The sequence below is a fragment of the Cinclus cinclus genome, chromosome 14 (genome assembly GCF_963662255.1).
Source record: "Cinclus cinclus chromosome 14, bCinCin1.1, whole genome shotgun sequence".
Taxonomy (NCBI): domain Eukaryota; kingdom Metazoa; phylum Chordata; class Aves; order Passeriformes; family Cinclidae; genus Cinclus; species Cinclus cinclus.
The window spans coordinates 21,434,133-21,453,535 of NC_085059.1; the positions used below are offsets into that span (position 1 = coordinate 21,434,133).

A 19,403-nucleotide genomic window follows, 5' to 3' on the forward strand; every position below is an offset into this window, starting at 1 on the left:
CTCTGTCAGTGTCCCGTTCTCCGCTACGTGAAAGAGGCACACGGAGCCGGGGTCTGTCCCGCTCTGGCACTACGGGCAGACCTCCGCCGCTCTCGTCGAGAGCGGGCGGAGCAGGGCGATCCCGGCAGGCCGCTGGAATCCCGGAGATTCCCCCTTTTCCGGGAGCGGACAGCTCCTGCCTTGGGCGCGCTGCCACCACCCAGAAAACTCCACATCGAGGCTGCCGCCGGCTCTTGACTCCTCCGCGGAGACGGAGGGGAGGCGAGTAGTGCGAGCTGAGCAAACGGGGTGGGGGCGAGCTCTGCCCGCGAAAACGGCGGCGACCCCGGGGTCCGCCGGCAGTTCTCCGACGTTCCTGCGCCACCCGCTCGGGCAGCAGCCTCACTCTCCCGCGGCCCGGGGCTTCCGCGCGCTCCTGTTGCCTGGGGGCGGGCGCGTGCCCGGCTGCAGGCTCGCTCTGCGCCCCCCCAACCCGGGACCGGAATCGCCATATAAGGAACGGGAAGCCTCCGCCGGAATCGGGACTTATAAGGTTGTTTCCTAATATGGAAAGTGCGGCTGGCGCTTCCGGCGGGCTGGCCGGGGCCGACAGGGGCCGGGGACCCCACCTCCCGGGACCGGCGATGCGGCGGCAGCGCTGCGGCGGCGCTGCCCATGGCGGGGGTCAGACCTGCACCGGGCGTAGGACCCTCAGCCTGGGGCGGGCGGGGACCCCCGGTCCGGCTTTCCCCGGTGCCAGGCTCTGACGCCAAGAGGGGTCCTCCGGCCCGCATCCATATAAGGGCTTCCTGCTTTCCATATATGGCCATGTACGTCAGGACTGGGGCGGGCTGCGGCCGGTGAGACCCGATATATAGAGGCGGTGCCGGAGCGGGCGGGGAGCCGAGTGCTTCCAGCGGGCAGAGGCGGGGGGAGCCCCGGGCGGGCGGGGAGCCGAGCGCTTCCAGCGGGCAGCGCCAGGGCGACAGCGGCGCAGAGCAGGCGACGGCCGCCTCGTCGCTGCCGGGCCGTCCGCCGGGCCCGCGGCGGCAGCGCCATCACCCGTTAGAGTCGGAGCCCGGCGCCCTCATGGCCGCGGCCAAGGCAGAGATGCAGCTCCTGCCCCCGCTGCAGATCTCCGAACCCTTTGGCGCCTTCCCACACTCGCCCCCCGCCATGGACACTCACTATCCCAAGCTGGAGGAGATGATGCTGCTCAGCGGCGGGGGCCCGCAGTTCCTTGCCCCGCCCGGGGCACCCGAGAGTGCGGGCTTCGGCGCCGCCGGGGAGCCCGGAGAGCAGCACTTCGAGCATCTCGCGGCAGGTAAGAGCGCTGACCTCGCCCAGGCGGGCGGGGAGTCCCGGTCTGCAGCGGGGGCAGCAACGCCTGCGGGAATTCCGCGCTGCAGCGTCGCCTCTGTCCCGGCGGCCGCGCGGGGGGATTCTCCTGTGTGCGTCAGCGGCTCCAGACTAGCTGCGGCTGGACACCAGCCAGCGACGCTGCAATATGCTACGTTCAATTAGTAATTAACCAGAATCTGGGTCTGCGCTGTGAGAGGGAGGATGGCTCGCGAAGCAGCGGCAGTAGCTGCAGTGGCTGCTGGAATTAATCGCTATTCATCTCTTTGCAGACACTTTTCCCGAAATCTCCCTGAACAACGAGAAAACCCTGCCAGAAACCACCTATCCCAACCAAACGACGCGACTGCCACCGATAACCTACACGGGGCGCTTCTCCTTAGAGCCGGCCCCCAACAGCAGCAACCCCCTATGGCCAGAGCCCCTCTTCAGCCTCGTCAGTGGGCTGGTGGGCATGGCTAATGCACCTCCCACCTCTACGCCTACTTCATCATCACCAGCATCCTCCTCGCAGAGCTCCCCACTGAGTTGTTCTGTCCAAGCCAGCGAGAACAATCCAATTTATTCAGCTGCACCAACATTTCCCAATTCCAGCTCTGACATTTTCCCTGAATCCCAGACCCAGTCCTTCCCCAACCCCTCTGGAGCCCCCATCCAGTACCCACCTCCAGCTTATCCGACTGCTAAAACCAATTTTCAGGTGCCAATGATCCCGGATTACTTGTTCCCTCAGCAACAGGGTGAGCTCAGTCTTGTTCCAGCCGATCAGAAGCCCTTCCCAGCCCTTGAGACCAGAGCACAGCAGCCTTCCCTCACACCACTATCCACTATTAAGGCATTTGCTACGCAGACTGGCTCCCAAGAGTTGAAGACCCTCAACACTAATTATCAGTCCCAGCTGATCAAGCCCAGCAGGATGAGGAAATACCCAAACCGTCCGAGCAAGACGCCTCCTCATGAGCGTCCCTATGCCTGCCCAGTGGAGTCCTGTGACCGGAGGTTTTCACGATCTGATGAGCTCACGCGGCACATACGCATCCACACGGGACAGAAACCTTTCCAGTGCCGCATTTGCATGCGGAACTTCAGCAGGAGTGACCACTTGACTACGCACATCCGCACACACACAGGAGAGAAGCCATTTGCTTGTGACATTTGTGGCAGAAAGTTTGCCAGAAGTGATGAAAGGAAGAGGCACACTAAAATCCACCTTAGGCAGAAGGACAAGAAAGTGGAAAAGACAGCTCCAGCCTCAACTGCTTCCCCAGTTCCTGCCTATTCATCCTCTGTGACTACATCCTACCCTTCCTCCATCACCACCACTTATCCCTCCCCGGTGCGCACAGCGTATTCTTCTCCTGCTCCCTCTTCCTATCCCTCCCCTGCACACACCACATTCCCATCACCCTCTATAACAACCACTTACCCCTCTGGCACTGCCACTTTTCAGACGCAAGTGGCTACCTCCTTCTCATCTCCAGGAGTTGCCAACAATTTCAGTTCACAGGTGACCTCAGCACTTTCAGACATGAACTCAGCCTTTTCTCCAAGGACAATTGAGATCTGCTGAGACTACCTTCTGGAACAGGAGAATTCACCTTTTCCATTGGTATTATCAGACATGGAGTCTCCAATTACTCCCACAACACCATACGTTGCAAGGCAATTTAGTTTAAACTTCAGCTGCCTGAATCAACTGCTGCTTAAGTTTTCCACCTCTATTGAATGACTTAATTTGCATGGACTGTGGATATAAGTTCAATATAATTTTCCCTGTAAACAGTAGTCTTTTATTAGGAAGAAAGGACTTTTGATTAAGTATCTAGCTGATGTAAATTGTACATGTGCCATGGTTTTGCTTTCCTTTAGGTACTATTGATGTGGGAAAAGAATCTTTGCATATTCAGATTGTATAATTTGGAGTTTGCAGGCCCATATTTTTAAGTGTTAATTCTATTTCAGTGACAATGCTATAATGCGTTTCAACCTTCTTTCGGAACAGCACTTACTGTATTTGAGCATGTTGGAGTGATGCTATGTAAATATCACCTGGTGAGACACTCACATGTGGCAGAAGTTTTGTTTTAAAAGTTTAAAGTCTTGGTGCCTTTTTGTGAAGCCTTGCTGACGTCATGCGTTTGTGTGAGTGGATGCTTTGCATCTTGCCTTAAAGCGGAAGGGATGTTACTCAAAGAATGTAAGGATGAACAGGGAATGGGTGGGGAGAGGAACAAGAGAAAGGGCCAGGGGATGGAATGTAAGCAAAAAAATAAACATCAAACCCCACAAAACAAAATACCAAAAAAACCCAAAACCCAAACAAAAACCCCCCCATCCTCTCTCCCCCCCACCTTTCAAAGTCTATTTTTGTTACGAAAATGTAAATTTATATATATTCAGGAGTTGGAATGTTGTAGTTACCTACTGAGTAGGCAGCAATTTTTGTATGTTATGAACATGCAGTTCATTATTTTGTGGTTTATTTTTACTTTGTAATTGTGTTTGTTAAAATGAAAGTGACTGTTTGGCTTCTAAACACATTGAATGCGCTTTCCTGCCATTGGGATATTTGGTGTACAATACCCTTCAGAAAAAAATAAATAAAACATCAAATTGTGCAGGCTTACACTTTCCTTAAAATTAGTGCTTAGAAAGACTGCATCACAGTAATCCTGACTCCTTCAGTTGCTTCAAAGCCACATGTGCTGGGCTTTTCCAGGCCTCTGTTCAAGGCAGGTTGACTGGCAAGTTTAGTACATGGCTTCAGACTACCTGATTATATAACTCACATCAAAAGTCACAGAATTCCCCTTATGGGAGACAAGACAATGAAGGGTCTCCAAATGTGGTGCTTCAAAGAAGGAGGCAAATAACATTATGTACAGGCAACGATAAAATTTTTGCCTACATCTGTTTCCCAAAGAACAAAATAACTGCTCTATTCAGATGTATAGAATAGAGTAGCTTAGTTGAAAAGGACTTGGTGCCTGCAATGAACATCAAGTCCAACTGTTATTAAGGATATATATATTGTACAAATGCAATGTACAAATGTCTCTTCAATACAGATGGGCTTGAGCCACTGAACACCTCTTTAGGAACCCTTTTCCATTTGACTGCCCCCTCAGTAAAGAAACGTTCCCTAACGTGAAATCTGAACATCTCCTAATGAAGCTTTGAGCTACTTCTATGTGTTATATCCTGCCACTGGATATCCCAGAGAAGATCAGCACACCATCCTCTCCACTTTTCCTCAGAAAGATGTAGATGTTGATGTCTTTTCAAGCTCATCTCTGTTAACTCCTGGTCTAGATTTCCGGAATTTTGATAGTGCTAAAAACTGACTGAGTAGGCTCTCAAGCAATGCCTGATGAGCGTGAGGATGCCCCAGATTCTCCAGAGCACTTTGAAATGAGCAGTGATGGTAATTTCATTGCCTACAAAGGCAAAAGGTGATAGGTTTTCTTTGGTGCTTTGCGTGAAAAGTGGCTCAAGTCAGGCAGTAGTGCTTAGCTATACAGGAATGAAGGCCAGTGCACCCTTGCTAGTGTGACATAAACAAATGCATAAGGTCTTCTGCATCCACTATTTTCATGGCCTTCATCCCGTAAATCAAAATCAGATTTCAGGGGGAAAAAATGCTTTATGAGAAAGCATTGCCCATACTTTTTCTGCAAGATCTTTCATTTCCTGTTGTCCTGAAGACAAGATTTATGATTCTTAAAAAGTTTGATTCTAGTCCAATTAGTAGGATGAGTCGATTTCAAGGAGGTTGTTCCCAAGGAAACAGCCGGGGTTGTCACTGGCCGGGAAAACCCTCCCCCTGAAAGAGGTGCAGCTGCGGGGAAGGAGGCGAAGACTTCCCGCTTTTCGCTCACGCGCAGAAGACCCGTTTTCTCGGAACTAAACTTCGGCCATTTGTGATTTAAAGGCCGGTTCAGATCTGGCCACTAGCGACTGTAGAAAGACCCCCCCCCCCCCCCCCCCCAGGCTCCAGCTCAGCCGGCGGGGGCGGTCCCGGCTGAACACAAACACCGCCTCCGCCAAGTCCGGAGCCGCGCCGACCATATTTGGCATTTCCCCCACACCTTTTTTGGCACTTCCGTGGCCCAAAAAAGGATTTCCTGCTCAGACCTTCCGGGGTTGCGTAGCGCAGCTGCCGGGGTGCTGCAGCGCGCTCTCCCTCCTCTTTCCCCCGCCTCTCCCGTCCCGGCCCCTCGGGAGGCGCTCACCGGGAGCGCGGGCCCGCACCCGCCGTTGGTCAGCGGCTCCGGGCAGCGAAGCTCAGCTCCGCCGCGGGTCTCCGTGGGGTCCCGAAGGCCGCTAGAGCACAGGCCGACCACAATCGCTTCCTCGCTGCTGGTTACTGCTTGTTCTCTTTAATAGGGACTGAGTCGCTCTTTATACACGCCTCTGAAATAGGTAGGATGCGGGCTAACTTGGGGAACTTTGCAGAGGCCAGTGACCTTGTCCAACCAGGCTTTTGCTCTGCAGACTCTTTCCGTAAGCGACTGTTCACATGAGGAAGTGTGGATGGTCCTCGACTAGGTGGCTTTAATTGTGCTTTAACTGCACTAGAGAAAAACGATTCTTCGATTTTCTTTCCCCTTAGAAATTAGGAGCTAAAAATAAGTTCGAGCATACTTGAAGCAGCTCTAATACTGGCAGCCAAGTCAAATTCCTGTTAGATTTGTATCAAATGTGGTGTTCAAATCTGGGACCCGTAAGTTCCCTGAGTGGGAACATCTTTGAAGTAGCCAATCTGAGCCGTTTTTTGAGAATTCCAAGCGTTGTGTCCTTATGATTCTTCATACAGAATCTAAATAATTAATACTGATTTCTGACAGTATCAAGTGGATCTGTTAGAGGGGCAGAAAAATTTTTTCATCTGGAAGTGTGTTGGGATAATCAACACTCCTTATGTCAGAATTAATTGGATTTTCTTTCTCGATTGTGGAAAATTGAGGAAAATATATGGGATAAAGAAATTAAATACTCGAGGGAAGATTGGTGTTCCCATGGGAATGCTTTAGGGATCTGCAGCTTCTGAACTGCACCAATAATTGCAGCTCCCACAGAATCCTTCCAAAGCTGGAAGGGACAGGGAAGACAATTCCAGGAGTAGTGGAAAGTGCTTTCTCCGGGGTTTGAATGACATTGAGGTCAGAATGAGTTCCCAATATCTCTTGTGCCTCTCCTGTTGCCAGCCCAGGACTAAGTTGGTGTTCCCTGAGTGGCCGTGGTTCCCTGCATGCTGTGGGAGGAAGCCTGTGCTGGAGAGTGTGAGAAAGGTTCCTGCTGGTTTCTGTGTCCTCAGTGGGCGGACAACTCTGACCTTGGCCAGATGGGTTGGTGAGTATCAAATCAGTCCTCCCTCCTTTTGGCTGAGTTGTTTAATTGAGTCATCAGCAGGGACTGCTTTTAGCTGGCTGTAGTTCAGTTTCTTTTTCACAGGTTTCTTGTTGTTTTTATCATGACATCACCAAACCCTTAAGTTTGCTAAATGAGCCCTGAAAAGGTTTGACAAACCAATCCTGAGGGAACTGGGGATTGGCTAGCTGGGATCTTATGGCCCTTCAAGGTCACATTGAATTTACCCCCTGATTTTGCCACCAAGGGAAACTCCAAGTTAAGATAGATCAAAATATGAACCAGTTCTCATCAAATTCAGCTTTCCAAACCTTGAATTAGGATCAGAAGTGATGGGAATGGCCTTGGCAGAAAAGCACCTGTGAAGCAAAGCAGGCTTAAAACGCCTGCTGGCAGGAAATCCAAGAGAAACGACCACTGGCTCTGGGCATCCTGAGCAACCTTCAGGTGGGAGGAGTCCTCTGAGTTCATGGTGCCCAGTGGTGAGGCCACCGCTGTCCCCTGTCCCCGAGAGCCATGTCTGCATGGCTTACCGTCCCTCTGGGGATGGGACCTCCACCACTTTTCTGGGCAGCTGTGCCAGGCATGGACAGCCTTTCCATGATGAGACTTCCTAATATCCAGCCTAAATTTCCCCTGGGATCACATGAGGCCATTTCCTTGCCCTGGGTCTCACAGTGGCTGCCCTGAGCAGCCATGACCCCAGCATGAGAGTGGCTGTGTATTTTTTCCTGGCTTCCTTCCACTCCCATCTAGAAGGGACTCGCTTTTGAGAGAAGAGCCAGTTAAGGCTCAGTTCCATTGCCAGTTTGGCAAGTGAGACCTTATAGGTCATGGACGTGTGTGGGATCATGTACCAGCACATCGACCGATGGCTGCTCGCTGAGATGCTGGGGGACCTTTCAGGTGAGGGTGTTTGGGGGGGGTCCCAGCTGAAAAAAGAGAATTGCACAGTTGATGCCTCTGCCAATCATGCTGGAGTCCAGAAGCTCAAGGATTGCCTTGGGACTAAAAACATCTAGTGGCAGTGAGTATTAATGTATGGTAGAGATGTAAGAACAGCCCTAAAAATGGAATCCTCGGTTCTTGTCTGACACTTGCATTACTCCTCAGCATGTTTTAAACTGAGATGGGTGTGCGGTACCCTAGGGACAGGGTGGATAAGTGCCAGCTGGGTCACCAACCCTTCTCTCAGAGCAGCGCACTGTTCCTGGGCACTCCTGAGCACAGCTGGGCTGAAAAACATTCCTGAATGTATCTGCATGGGAAGGACTGGGCTCTGGAGGGGCCACAGCAGGAATGGCTGAGGGCACTTGGCCTGTTGAGCCCAGGGGAGGCTGGGGTCAGAGCTCCCCGGGGCTGCAGCTCCTCCCGACAGGCAGCTCCAGACTCTGCTCCCTGGGGGAGACAGGGACAGGACCCAGGGGACGGCTGGAGCTGTGTCTAGAGGGGCTTATGTTGGATATCAGGGAAAGGCTCTTCCCCCAGAGTGTGCTGGGCACTGCCCAGGCTCCCCAGGGAATGGGCAAGGCCCCGCAGAGCTCCAGGAGCGTTTGGACAGCGCTGCCGGGGCTGCCCAGGGTGGGATTGTCGGGGTGTCTGTGCAGGGCCAGGGGTTGGACTGGATGGCCCCTGTGGGACCCTGCCAGCTCAGGACGTCCACGCGTGCTCTTTGTGTTGTCAAATTCTGTGTGTAACCAAATACCTTTCCCTGGTTATTTTGCAGGTTGATCCGATACTCAGAGCTCTGGAGGCAAGACTGAGCACTACTGAGCAACGTGTGGCTGCTGTGCACAGGCTGGGCTGACGGGAAATGCATGTTGAACTGCAGGAGAGTGGCCGGGGTGAAACTTGGCCCTGGAATCCTCTGGGGTCTGTGGGGACGTTGCGAAGATGTGCAAGGGCTGCAGGCCACGGGTGGCCTGAGCTGTGGGGGAGCAGTGCTGACCCAGGCTGTGTCCCAGCCAAGGAGGAGTTCTTCTTACGTGCCTCGAGAGGACACCCCGGGGCTTTTTTCCTAATAAGGACTTCTGATCAAGTCAATCTGTAAACTCATGGTTTAATGTCAATATTTATTTAAATTTTTGTCTCTGAAAGTAAAGCATTTATCTCCTGTCCTCCCTGACATTCACTGTCTACTGAATTGGGTGTGCATCTTCCTAAGCTAATAAAAAACCTGCCTGTGATTCTGTAATTTCCAGAGGAGCAGCATGAAGTCACTTTTCTTTTTCTTGTCTCCACAGCTTTATCTTTGCTTTTGCTCAAAGACAGGAATGACTCAATAGCTATATGTGGTGAACTGTTATTTTGGTGGGGGTTTTTTGCAAGTTCAGGGCTAAAATATGGTGTAAGAAAAGGCTTTCTTTGTAGCATTAGATAAATGCTTTTCCATGAAGTGTGGAAGGTCAGTTGTTTTACAATTTCAAGGGGAGGAAACCAAACCAGGCTGATGGTGACGCTCCTTTCAGGAAGGCTTGGCATATATTTGAGCAGTTCATTCTGAATGGGTTTTTTGTGTTAATGCTACTATTTCAGTTGTGTTGGGTTTTCTGTGCATTTGGCTAATTGTCAGTGTTTCTCATACAGTAGGAGTGTTCTGCCTAGTGTTTTTTCAATAAAAGCAATCAATTGTGGCATAAAGCAAGAATATTTCCAAAAAGTGGTTTGGGTTTTATTTTGGGTTTGGTGGGTGGTTTTGGGTGTGGTTTTTTTTCTTTTGTTGTTGTTGTTTTTGTTTTGTTTTGTTGGGGCTTTTTTGTTTGTTTTTCCCAACACTATTTAACTTTACTGTATTTAACTTTACAACTGTGAGTGTTACAGTTTTCTCCAAGAATTTGGAATTAATTTCCCCATTCTGCCACACTGGTAGCCACTGTTACTCTTAGAAAAGCTTCAAAGCTTCTACCCTCCACCCTCACTGCCTCGTTTTGAAGTACTGCTCCAGTTTAGCCTGCAGTGATGGGTCTCTCATCTTTTTCTGTTCAGGTAACTATAACATTTTGTCTTTGACATACCTGCCGCAGGAGCTCACATTACTCCAGTGTAATTTGTGAGGCAGTTTCTGCTGTAACAAGTTTTTGAATGCTGCTCAACAGCAATAGACCTCATTCTGGATAGCAGGAGAGAGCCATGGTCTGCCCTTTAGTTTAAGATTGGCTCATGCTTTAGGTGGGAGGTTGAATAACCCAATGTTTATCAAGCCGGAGGTGGTGTCTTAAGGTGGGTTCTTGTCTTTGTTCAGTTATTAAATATATGGTTTAACTCTACATTTGATAGGAAGGACTAGATTTTCTGGCAACAATCATCACCTCTAGATGTGAACATGCACATGGAGGGCACCAGACTGGTTCAGAACTGGCTCCCTAAAGAGACTCAGCAGCTGAGTTCCTTCTGACACTTGTGTGGGTGCATTTCTGACATCTCTGTTCTGCGTCCCCAACACAGCTCCTGTGTCCATGGAAAAACAACTGTACATATGTGAGAAATGGTTGCTTTTCTCCAGGCAAGCACGTGAATTTCAGAACTTGAAGAGAAAAACTTCCCAGCCCACCTGGAATGATTTGGGTATCAGGAGGCACCTGGGAGATTCCTTTTGTATCCTGGGTGGGGCTGTGGCTATAAAAGGGGTAAAGGATGAAGCAGGGGGGCTCAGTGCACAGGGAAATTAACCTTTGGGGAAGTTCTTACAGCTCTACTTAAAGCTTTATGAATTATGATGGTTTTCTGTAAGTAGGCTGTCCTGTTCCATTTTCTTTCCTCTCCCTGCGGATTCTACCTGCTGAAAGGCTGAGGTGAGAGCAGGATCTGTAAAATCTCTGACTGTCTGTGTCTCCCTGGGGCTGAAGCTGTGTTTGCTGTCAATGGTTGCACAGTGCAAGATGCTAACGACTGAAAACTTAGGGTATTTTCTCCTGAAACCCAAGAATCTCTCTGCAGCTGTGCCCTGTATATCTCTTAAAAGAGTTCCTGGGTTTAGAAAGGTTTTTACATCCTGCAATGTATAATTCAATTAAAAAGAATTGTACTGTGTCAATGTGGCATTAATTACTTTGAGTTGGTTAATTTCAGCAAATCATTAATATGGGGTTGCATAAGAGCATCCCTTGATTGAAGCAGGCAGCTCTGAATTTCTCCTCATTCCTTTAATTTCTTTCAGCTAATTTTTAATTAATTACTGCACTTAGGATATACAATAAGGACAACAGCGTTTCTGCTCTGCTGGACTGGGAAATCCAACCCCAATTCCTTAGAGATTGAGGGGATGGGGAGCTGAGCTTCAGGCTGGGTTTTGACAGTGGGAATTTGGCAAGGAAAAGAAATAGTAGTATAAAGATATATATAAGACAAAGTAAAAAATTATATTGTATATATTTTGTAATGTATTACAATATAAATTAAGTTGTATACATAAAAATGTGTAGATGATGAATATGAATATAAATTAAATTTTAAGATATACAGCAAAAGGGTTTTGTTTGTTTTCATTTCGTTAGAGGAAAGCTTTTTTCAGTTTTGGTTGTTTTTTTTTTTTTTTTTTTTTGTTGTTTTTGGTGCATTCATTCAGGGGGATTTCCTGAAGGGATGGATCTCGTTGTTTCATTCCCCCCCCCTCCCCCCCATCCCTTGTCTGTCTGTCTGTCCGTCCCCAAAGCGCCGCAACCCCGGGCTGAGCTCGGCGGCAGTGCTGCCGCCTTGTGGGCACAGCGCGGTACTGCAGCCGTGCCCCGATCCCGTGCCCTGCTCCTTCCTCCTCTCTGCTGTCGGGTGACAGGTCTGGGGGGTTCGGGGGGACTTCCTGTCAGACCCGGCAGGCCTGCTTTTTCTTGTTGATTTTTCAGTTTTCAGAGGAGGAGGGTTTTTGAGTTCTGGTGTCTCTCTGTTCCATCCTGCTTCTTGTCTCTCAGCCTGCCTGTGTATTTCTCTTTCATTCTTCCTTCCTCTCCTTTTCCCTTTGTCCTGCACCGTGACCGTATTTTCGTCCCTTTCTCTGTCCCTTTGCCTGTAGCTGTGTGCACCTGCTGCCCAGTGCTCGTCACTTACTGTACCCTCTTTCGGCAAGCCTCCGTTCAACCCGAGTTCGCGGCAGTGCCGACTGCGCCGGTCCGCCCTCCACCCGTGCCGCGTCATCGCCCCGGCCCGCCCACCCGTGCGCGTCATCGCCCGGGCCACCGCCCCCCGTGCGCGTCATCGCCCGGGCCACCGCCCCCCGTGTCGCGTCATCGCCCGGGCCACCGCCCCCCGTGCCGCGTCATCGCCCCGCGCCGCCCGGCAGCATCATCGCCCCGGCCCACCCGGCGCGCGGCATCATCATCCGGGGCTGCCGCTCCACATCACCACCCAGGGCCGCTTCCCCGGCTCATCTCGCCGCCCCAGCCCGCCCGGCTGCATCGCCGCGCACCCCCGCGCCGCCGCCCCAGGTGAGCCTGCAGGGGGGCTGCTGCTCTTTGCTGTCCCAGGGCTTGCCTCAGAATGGAAGAGTCTTTCCTTTCTCTGTGCAGAGTTAAAAGCAAGGGGCTGCCCTAATTGTAGTTTTTCTTTCTGACCGTTTTTCATAGGGAGGTTGTGCTTTTTGGGTATTCTGTGTCAGTTTTCACTCTTGGCCAGAATTTTCTGTGGTTCTGGTGGAGTGTGGTGGTTGGTGCTCCTTGCCTGGGGACACAGTGGCCTTGGGAAGCATCTCTGTAAATCAGAGTTATGCTGGGTTGATGCCTGAAAACTAGGTGAGAATACACTACTCCGCAGTGTAAGGCTTACAGCGCAGGTACTTGTTTATTCAATGCCACGATTGAGGGGGATTGTTCCACCACAAACTCACTCGTCCGTTCTTTGCACAGTACTGGCTTGTATACATTTTTTTTTTTTACTTGGTGTGCTCATTCGTCTTTCTTATCCTTCATATGGTAACATATTTTCTAATTACATGATTACAGAAGTCCTTGTGGCACAGGAGCCGTGCTGCTTGCAGATGTTTAGAGAAATTGGATTCAGTGAGTTCTGTAGAAATCTTCTGCTTACCTTTTAATCTTCTGGAGAAGATGGACTGGAACATGGTAGCTCAGGGGAGACCTTCCCACAGGTATTTGTATTCAGTGCCGTTATGTGCATCTTTGCTGCATTTTCCTTGTTAGGGAAGGGACTTGTTAGTGTAGGGTTTGCTTTTCAGTCAGCAGGGGTGCAGGTATTCAGGGCTCAGCCTAAGGAAGATTCCAAAGGGAGTTTTAGGGATGGCTGCGGCCGGCTTTCCCAGAGTCGGTTTCTTTAATTTTGGTTTTGTGCCCTAAACAATTTGACACTGTTTTTTGACCAAGGATTTAGCAAGACAATCCCGAAGTAAAGTTCCTTTGCTGTTATTGCTGGGAATGTTTTTGCTCTGTTGCCTGGAAAGGCCGACCTGGAACAGAGACTTGACAGAGTAAAAGGAATAAAAGAGGTATTTATTGAAAGGATACACTTTGGGGCAGTGCGACATCCCGGCCAGGACTACACCCAAGTCAGATTCCACATGGATGCCAGTAACAAGTCTTTACACTTTTATAAGTTTTGGTTCATCTCCATATTGGGGTTTATTATCCAGCCACAGCCTCAGGCTATGAACTCTCAGCCCCCTGGCTTGCTCCCTTTCCCTCACCGTTGCTTTTGCTTTTTTGGGTATCGCTTGTCCTTGATTGTCTAGCTAGAAAGGAATTGTTTTGTCTAACTATCCTGTAAAAAGAACTTACTAACACCTAATATGAAGGTTCACACTAAGTTACACACTAAGCAGCAGAGATTCTGAAAAATATAAAAGCTAAAACTTTTAAAGCTCCAAGGTGTGAGCTCCAAGTCCCTCCGTACCTGAGGACTCAAAGGTGTTCGGGTGTGACAGCAGATGGGAAACCTGTGATGTGCAAGTCACCCAGTTGGAAGCGGTGCTGGAGCTTGGAGTGTGAGGGACTGGGTGAGTTTTTATCAGTGGTACGTGCTGGGAGTCTATGTCATGATGATTTTTTGCCTTTTCTCTTTACATTCGTTTTATGTATCCTTAGCATGCATCCTTGTAATTGTTTAAACCTGGTCTATTAGCATAGTCCTGGTATTCTGCTAGGCAAGAAGATCAAGCATCCTAAAGGCCTCCCAGCTGGAGGCTGGAAAGCCTGACACTGTCTTGAGAAACCAAGGTTCTCTCCTTGGGAGGGTATTTTGTAAAGCAGGATTAAGCCCCACCTGGGGGGGAATACTTTCAGATAGGGAGATGTCACGCCACTCACTGAAGCTTCTCTTTGGGCCATCTTGGTCGGTGGTGCCGACGTGCAAGGTCCGTACAGTTGTACACACGGTGCACCGGCTGTGTGCATTTCGTGTATTCCTCCTTGACCACTTGTTGCACCGAGGATCCTTGTTAAATACCACGGTTCAATCCCTTTTATCGGTTAACCATGTTTGTCTCATCTTTCTAGGACCAGGGAAAAAGGCATCAAGTGAGTGGTGTGCCCTGGGGACAGGCGGAGCCTGTCCTTACCCGTCTGCCAGGAGCATCTGAAGGAAAGCAAACACAGAGATTGAGGTAAGTCGGTTGGCATAGGGGATGTGCTGTTTCCACAGGGCTTTTATGTGGCAAGTTTTATGGAGGATGTTGTTCCAAGGGAAATGGTGCTTCATGTGTGAAGTTTCACTTTCCTGTCACAAAGCTTTGGGAACGCTCAGGGACGCAGCGTGGGATATTTGACCCGTGAAATGGGTCCCATTTTTGTGTAAAATAGCCATTTTTTACTGGTTTGTGGTTCTTCTGCCTTTGGAGGACTGTGAGGCTGACCGGTTCGGTTGGTGTCTGGGAATGGGGAGGATGTTCTGGGTTCCAGCAGCACTCCCAGGGCTGCTGCTTTGAGATGCAGTGCTGAACCCAGCAATCTTCCCGCTCTGCAAACGTGGGAGTGAGTGGAAGAGCAAGTGGCAAAGCTGTGCTTTGCTCCTTAAATCCCAGAACAGCTGGGTTTAAGTTCTGTCAGCCAGAGGGGGGAATGAACCCTGGTGCCAGGGGCCATCCTGGGGGCACTGGACTGGTGTTAGCATCTTGTCTCTTATCTTTCGCATGGTGTGATTGTCACTTGATGAGAGAAGGCAGAAAATGAGGCAGGAGGGGGAGCTCATTTTGTTTCTGTGAACTCCAGGCTTGGGGCAGCTGCAGAGCACTTTGGTTTCAAAAACTGCTGCCCCGACACAGTGAACTTGACCCTCTCTTGGGCACTTTGGGATCCCTCTGTGCCGCTCTTCCCCCGATCCTTCACCTGCGAAGTGCGGGCTCAGAAACCCCTGCCCCTGCTCGACGGGTTTTTACATGTACAAATTGATTTTCTTAGAGAAGCCATCAGGCGTAATGAGAATCTGTGGAAAACAGGGGGATGGTACACTAGCTGATAGTAGGTCTTGGGCTTTTCTTCTTTTCTTTAACTTGTTCTTAAAAGGAGCCCTAAACTGGAAAACTGAATGGGGAGGGGAGGGGATGGGAGCTGCTTTTCATTTTTATGAATTATTGCTTTGGATTTTGGTACGTCAAGTGACACCACCAAAATAAGATTGGAAGAACCGAGCTTCAGGACTCCGCGCTTAATTCTTTTAGTGTGTTTGTGTGGGTGCAGGAAATGCCAAATCCCAAAGCAATTCTGTGTCTGTAACATGAAGGTGTGGGGTTTTCACGTATGCTTTTATGATCTGAAGGCTTTTCTTGTGTCCCAAAAGCCACAAGGAACCTGCCAGAAGCAGGCCTTCATTGCATATGTGGGAGTTCATTTTGCTGTCGGACTCTTCCCTCCAATCTTCTCTCGAGTTCTTGTTCCAGAGGGGCTCTGACAAGAGGTGCGTTACCTTGATAAATGGGAATGAGATTGGCCAAGTCTGTCAGGAAAGCAAAACCATCCCCGAGGTTTGTTTGGCCAAAGACTGACCATGACGACGTCCGTACTGGCAGAGGCTGTGAGTGCTCATACTTTTGGGTGCTGTGGTGCCTCTGGCCCCTCACAAGTCAGGGCGAGGCTGAAGGAAGGAGGGAAGCTGCCACAGCTGCAGGTGAGGGCAGTGTTGGCTGTTTCCAGCTGCTTGGTACAGAACTGTGAGAACTGGAAGAACAGCTTTCCTCCTTCTTTCCCTCCATCACTGGGCACGAAGGATATTAGGATGTAGCTGCACTAAGTTGTGTCATTTGTGGGTTGTTGATTGCTTGTTGTTTCTTCTGGCTTTTTTATGTATTTCCAAGTGGTGCAGTGAGGAGCAAGTTGCTGGCTTATGTGATTTCTGACTGAGCTGCCACAGAAACGGGCATCTGTGTGTGTGCATGCTTCCTCGCAAATCCAGATGTGACGTGGAAATCCTAGGGGAGGATTTCCAGCCTTGACCACGCGTGACACAGGCTTGTGAAAATGGAAATGGCCTTGGCAGAAGAGCAGCTGTGAAGTGAAGCAGAACTGCAATACAGGTAAGCAGAAAAAAAAACAAGTGAAGTGGTACTTGTTGGTCCTGCGTGCGCCTCACGTCTCTGCCTGCTGCCAGCACTTGGTGGTGCAGCTCGACAGAGTCCCTTTCAGTGTTTGTTGGGTTTGATTTCTGCGGTCAGTTCCCGTAAACAGCTCCCCTCCTTTACCGCACCCATCCCTGGTGTGGGACCAGACTCACCCTTAGCGTGGAGGAATTCTCTGCTCTCCTGGAGTGGGGCTGAAGGCAGGGATTATGACCAGAGGGAAAACAACCAAACCGTGGGCACTGTGTCCTGGATGCACGCAGCACCACGTGTTTTCCAAGTTCCCAGCACGGATGAATGTAAACAAAATGCCTGTTCCTTCACTTGTCCAGCTCTCCCCCCTGCTTCCCCTGCTCTTATCCCTGGTGTGCCAAGGTCCTGCATCTCCCTGGCTCTGCAGCTGCAGCCCACCTTGTCCCGCCTGTGGCCAAGAAAATATGGGCCTGAGATTTTTTTAGCAGCTATCCATTCATTTAAAGAACACAAAGTGCATACAGTGCAGAAGAGTCTTTAGGAAAGACATCCAAAGAAGGGACTGTGCTTTTCCTGTAGTTCTCCTTCTTGTTTTCACCTGGGCTGGAAGGATGGGCATGGCCAGTATTTATCATATGAAAATGATGTTACTAAATTTGTCCAGAAGTTCTGATTATTATTATCATTGTTCCTCATTTTCTGACAGAAAACATTCTCATTTTGTCTTTCCCAAGTTGTTTCCAGGTGCTGCCCAGGATGGACATCTGTGGCCTCAGACAGCGATTGCCTAGGAGGAAGGGGAGGCTTTGCACAGCTCACCTGCACAGCTCAGGTGGATGGGACAGGATTGGTGTGCCCTGAGAAGGCATGAACAGCTGTCTGGGTTCTGCAGTGCCTTGAAACCTTTCTCTGTCAGGTTTTGGAGGGGTTTCCGTTGGGATTTCTTGTGATGCAGCACCCTGGGTGTCCCTTTGTGCAAAGTCCAGTGGTGAAGGGTTGAGTGAGTGACAAGTGGGGTCTGGCATGAAAATGGATCTGTTAAAATGGAGCAAAGAATGCAGTAAGAAAAACGAGCATCCTTGTAATGTCTGAAAGGGTTAGGAGCAAGAATGCAGGAGAGGGGCACTTTTATATTTGAATCGGTGTCACCTGTCTTGGATCAAGCCCCACAGTGAGCAATCAGAGCAGAAGTGTGAAAGCTGGGATCCTTTGACTTCTGCAGGGGACTTCATTTTCTTTTCCTCTTCTTCTCTTCCAGGACCGGAGAAATGGTTCCACTCCTCCCATCTTTGCCAAAAGCTGTGGTGTTTGAGGAGCCAGAGCCAAGGTGCCTTCAGCACCAGGGCTCTGCACTGGAGGGCTCCCGGTCCTGACCGCGCAGGGGTCCCCTTTTCCTCCCTGCTGGGATGAAGTGTCTATGGAATCTGGGGTCTGGGTGAAACTGCAGCTCTGCTGGTATCCAGGGACGTGAGGTTCCGGGGGACTGCGTTTCCCTGTGGCTTTCCAGGTCGGCAGGAGCCGGAGGAAATGGGGTGCCAGAGCCGTGCCCCATCAGGCCGTGTTTGCCTCTGAGGAACAGAGAGTCCGGGCTGAGGTGAGATTGCCGGGAGTGCTTGGATGGATGAGCCGTGCGGGGAACGGGGAGCTCGGAATCGCAGCTGCTGCTGGATCCATTGCCTTAGGTCTGCTCCGTCTGTGTCTGTGCCAAGTGGGATTTGTGCTGGGGAGAGAGGTGCTGCGGGGAGCCAAAGGCAGAATAAATCCTCTCTGGGGATGGGCAGCGAAGGACTGAGTAGCAGGGGAAGGAGAGGATTTCTAAAGGATACGACTGTTTCTGCCAAGAGCGGGGTGGAGCAGCGATGGGGGTGGTTGGGTTTGGCCTGGGCTCTGTTATTCTTGGTGCCATTTTAAAATTCTGTCGTGTGATTTACTGTCCGGGAGCTTTCGAACGAGAGCTGACGGAAATGTAGGTTAAGCCTTGGAAGTTGGGTCCATTGACTGCAGCAGCTCGCCGAGGCTGGAGGACTGGGGTGATGGCTGCTCCCAGGAAAGGTCACTTATTTATTGATACTGTGTCACATTTCCCTCAGCCCGGAATGGCTGTGAGTTTGTGCTCTTCTCAGTGGGGGATTGGAGAAGGTTTTGGCTGTAATTATAAGTCGGAGAAAAATCCTGCTAAATAAGTGTCTCACCTCTGTCCCCCCTAAGTTATCCCAGTTTGTCCCAGCTTGGAGCTGCGCAGAAGTCAGGCAGGGGAAATGACATCAGGGATACAGCTGTCAGTTCCGAGGCAGAGAGAGAAGATGTAGCAGCCAAGGGCAGGGGAGGGGAAAGGTTTCAGAAAGCATTTCTGTGGTGTAATGAATGCCAATTTCTGCTTGCCCAGGGAGAAGAGGACGAACTCCCAGCCATTCAGGCCTGACAGTCCCCTGCAGCGAGAGCATACACTGTGTGAGTTCAGGGTCCAAGACAAGGCTGAGGGAAAATCCAGGGTATTTATAAGGGATGATGAGAGGTGGGTCCAGGGTGAGAATCCAGTGGGTAAAGGGAAAAGTGGTGTAAGGGAGGAGTAATACAGGGCAGGGGCCGATAAGGTAGGACGGGTGGAACAGTGCAGTGAACATAAACCAATGTGGGGGGGTACAGGGATACAAGAACTTTCCAGAGCTGGGAGGAGACAAGGGATGACATAACTGGGAATAGAGGCAACCAATGGGTAATGAGGGTTATAAAGCTTTACCTTAAAGCTTTACCATAAAGAATTTTTAAAACCTTTGACAACCTTCTTAGGAGCTATTCTCAACTTAAACAAATGCCCTCCAAGGTCTGGGGCCATGGGCCAACTCCTCACCCAAAACACTGGTCTGGCTTGGCATGTCAGTCAGTCCGATTCCTACACTGGGCCTCTGCATGATATTCGCCCAGAAGCTGCCTTTCAAGGACTGAAGTGGAACAAAAGGTATAAAAGCAGTGTCATTCCCAGAGGGAAAACAGTTTCATTTCTCTTGTGTCTGCTTTTTTTTTTTTTTTTTTTTTTTTTTTTTTTTTTTTTTTTTTTAACAGTTACGTCAAAATTCCCGGATCCAGAACAGCTACTCTGAGTTTCGGTAGAGATTCCAAAGCAGGATACAGTAGGTTTCAAAGTACACCTTGGAAAATCAATCATTTGTCTGCAGCATGCAGCATATAGGTGTGATGTCTGTAACTGGTCTTAGTTGATGCAGAGGTACTT

General features: G+C 50.1%; 1 protein-coding gene and 2 long non-coding RNA genes across 5 annotated transcripts; all 3 read left to right on the forward strand.

Annotated features, from left to right (window-relative positions):
- Positions 1–1,018: 1,018 nt before the first annotated feature.
- EGR1 (early growth response 1) lies at positions 1,019–3,943 on the forward strand. The gene is made up of 2 exons (XM_062502049.1): positions 1,019–1,303; positions 1,611–3,943. The coding sequence occupies exons 1-2, from the start codon at positions 1,069–1,071 to the stop codon at positions 2,906–2,908; spliced, it is 1,533 nt and encodes a 510-aa protein (XP_062358033.1). The 5' UTR covers positions 1,019–1,068; the 3' UTR covers positions 2,909–3,943.
- Positions 3,944–5,627: 1,684 nt separating this feature from the next.
- On the forward strand, positions 5,628–8,826 carry LOC134049583 (uncharacterized). The gene is made up of 3 exons (XR_009933623.1): positions 5,628–5,760; positions 6,546–6,690; positions 8,435–8,826. It is a non-coding gene; the product is annotated as an uncharacterized LOC134049583 (long non-coding RNA).
- Positions 8,827–11,996: 3,170 nt separating this feature from the next.
- LOC134049572 (uncharacterized) lies at positions 11,997–17,759 on the forward strand. 3 transcript variants are annotated; one of them, XR_009933621.1, is made up of 7 exons: positions 11,997–12,125; positions 12,639–12,784; positions 13,511–13,645; positions 14,145–14,251; positions 15,938–16,156; positions 16,906–17,003; positions 17,430–17,759. It is a non-coding gene; the product is annotated as an uncharacterized LOC134049572 (long non-coding RNA). The 3 variants fall into 3 exon arrangements; XR_009933622.1 differs by lacking the exon at positions 11,997–12,125 and having other exon boundaries at positions 12,196–12,784; positions 13,518–13,645; XR_009933620.1 differs by lacking the exons at positions 11,997–12,125; positions 12,639–12,784 and having other exon boundaries at positions 12,943–13,645.
- Positions 17,760–19,403: the final 1,644 nt, after the last annotated feature.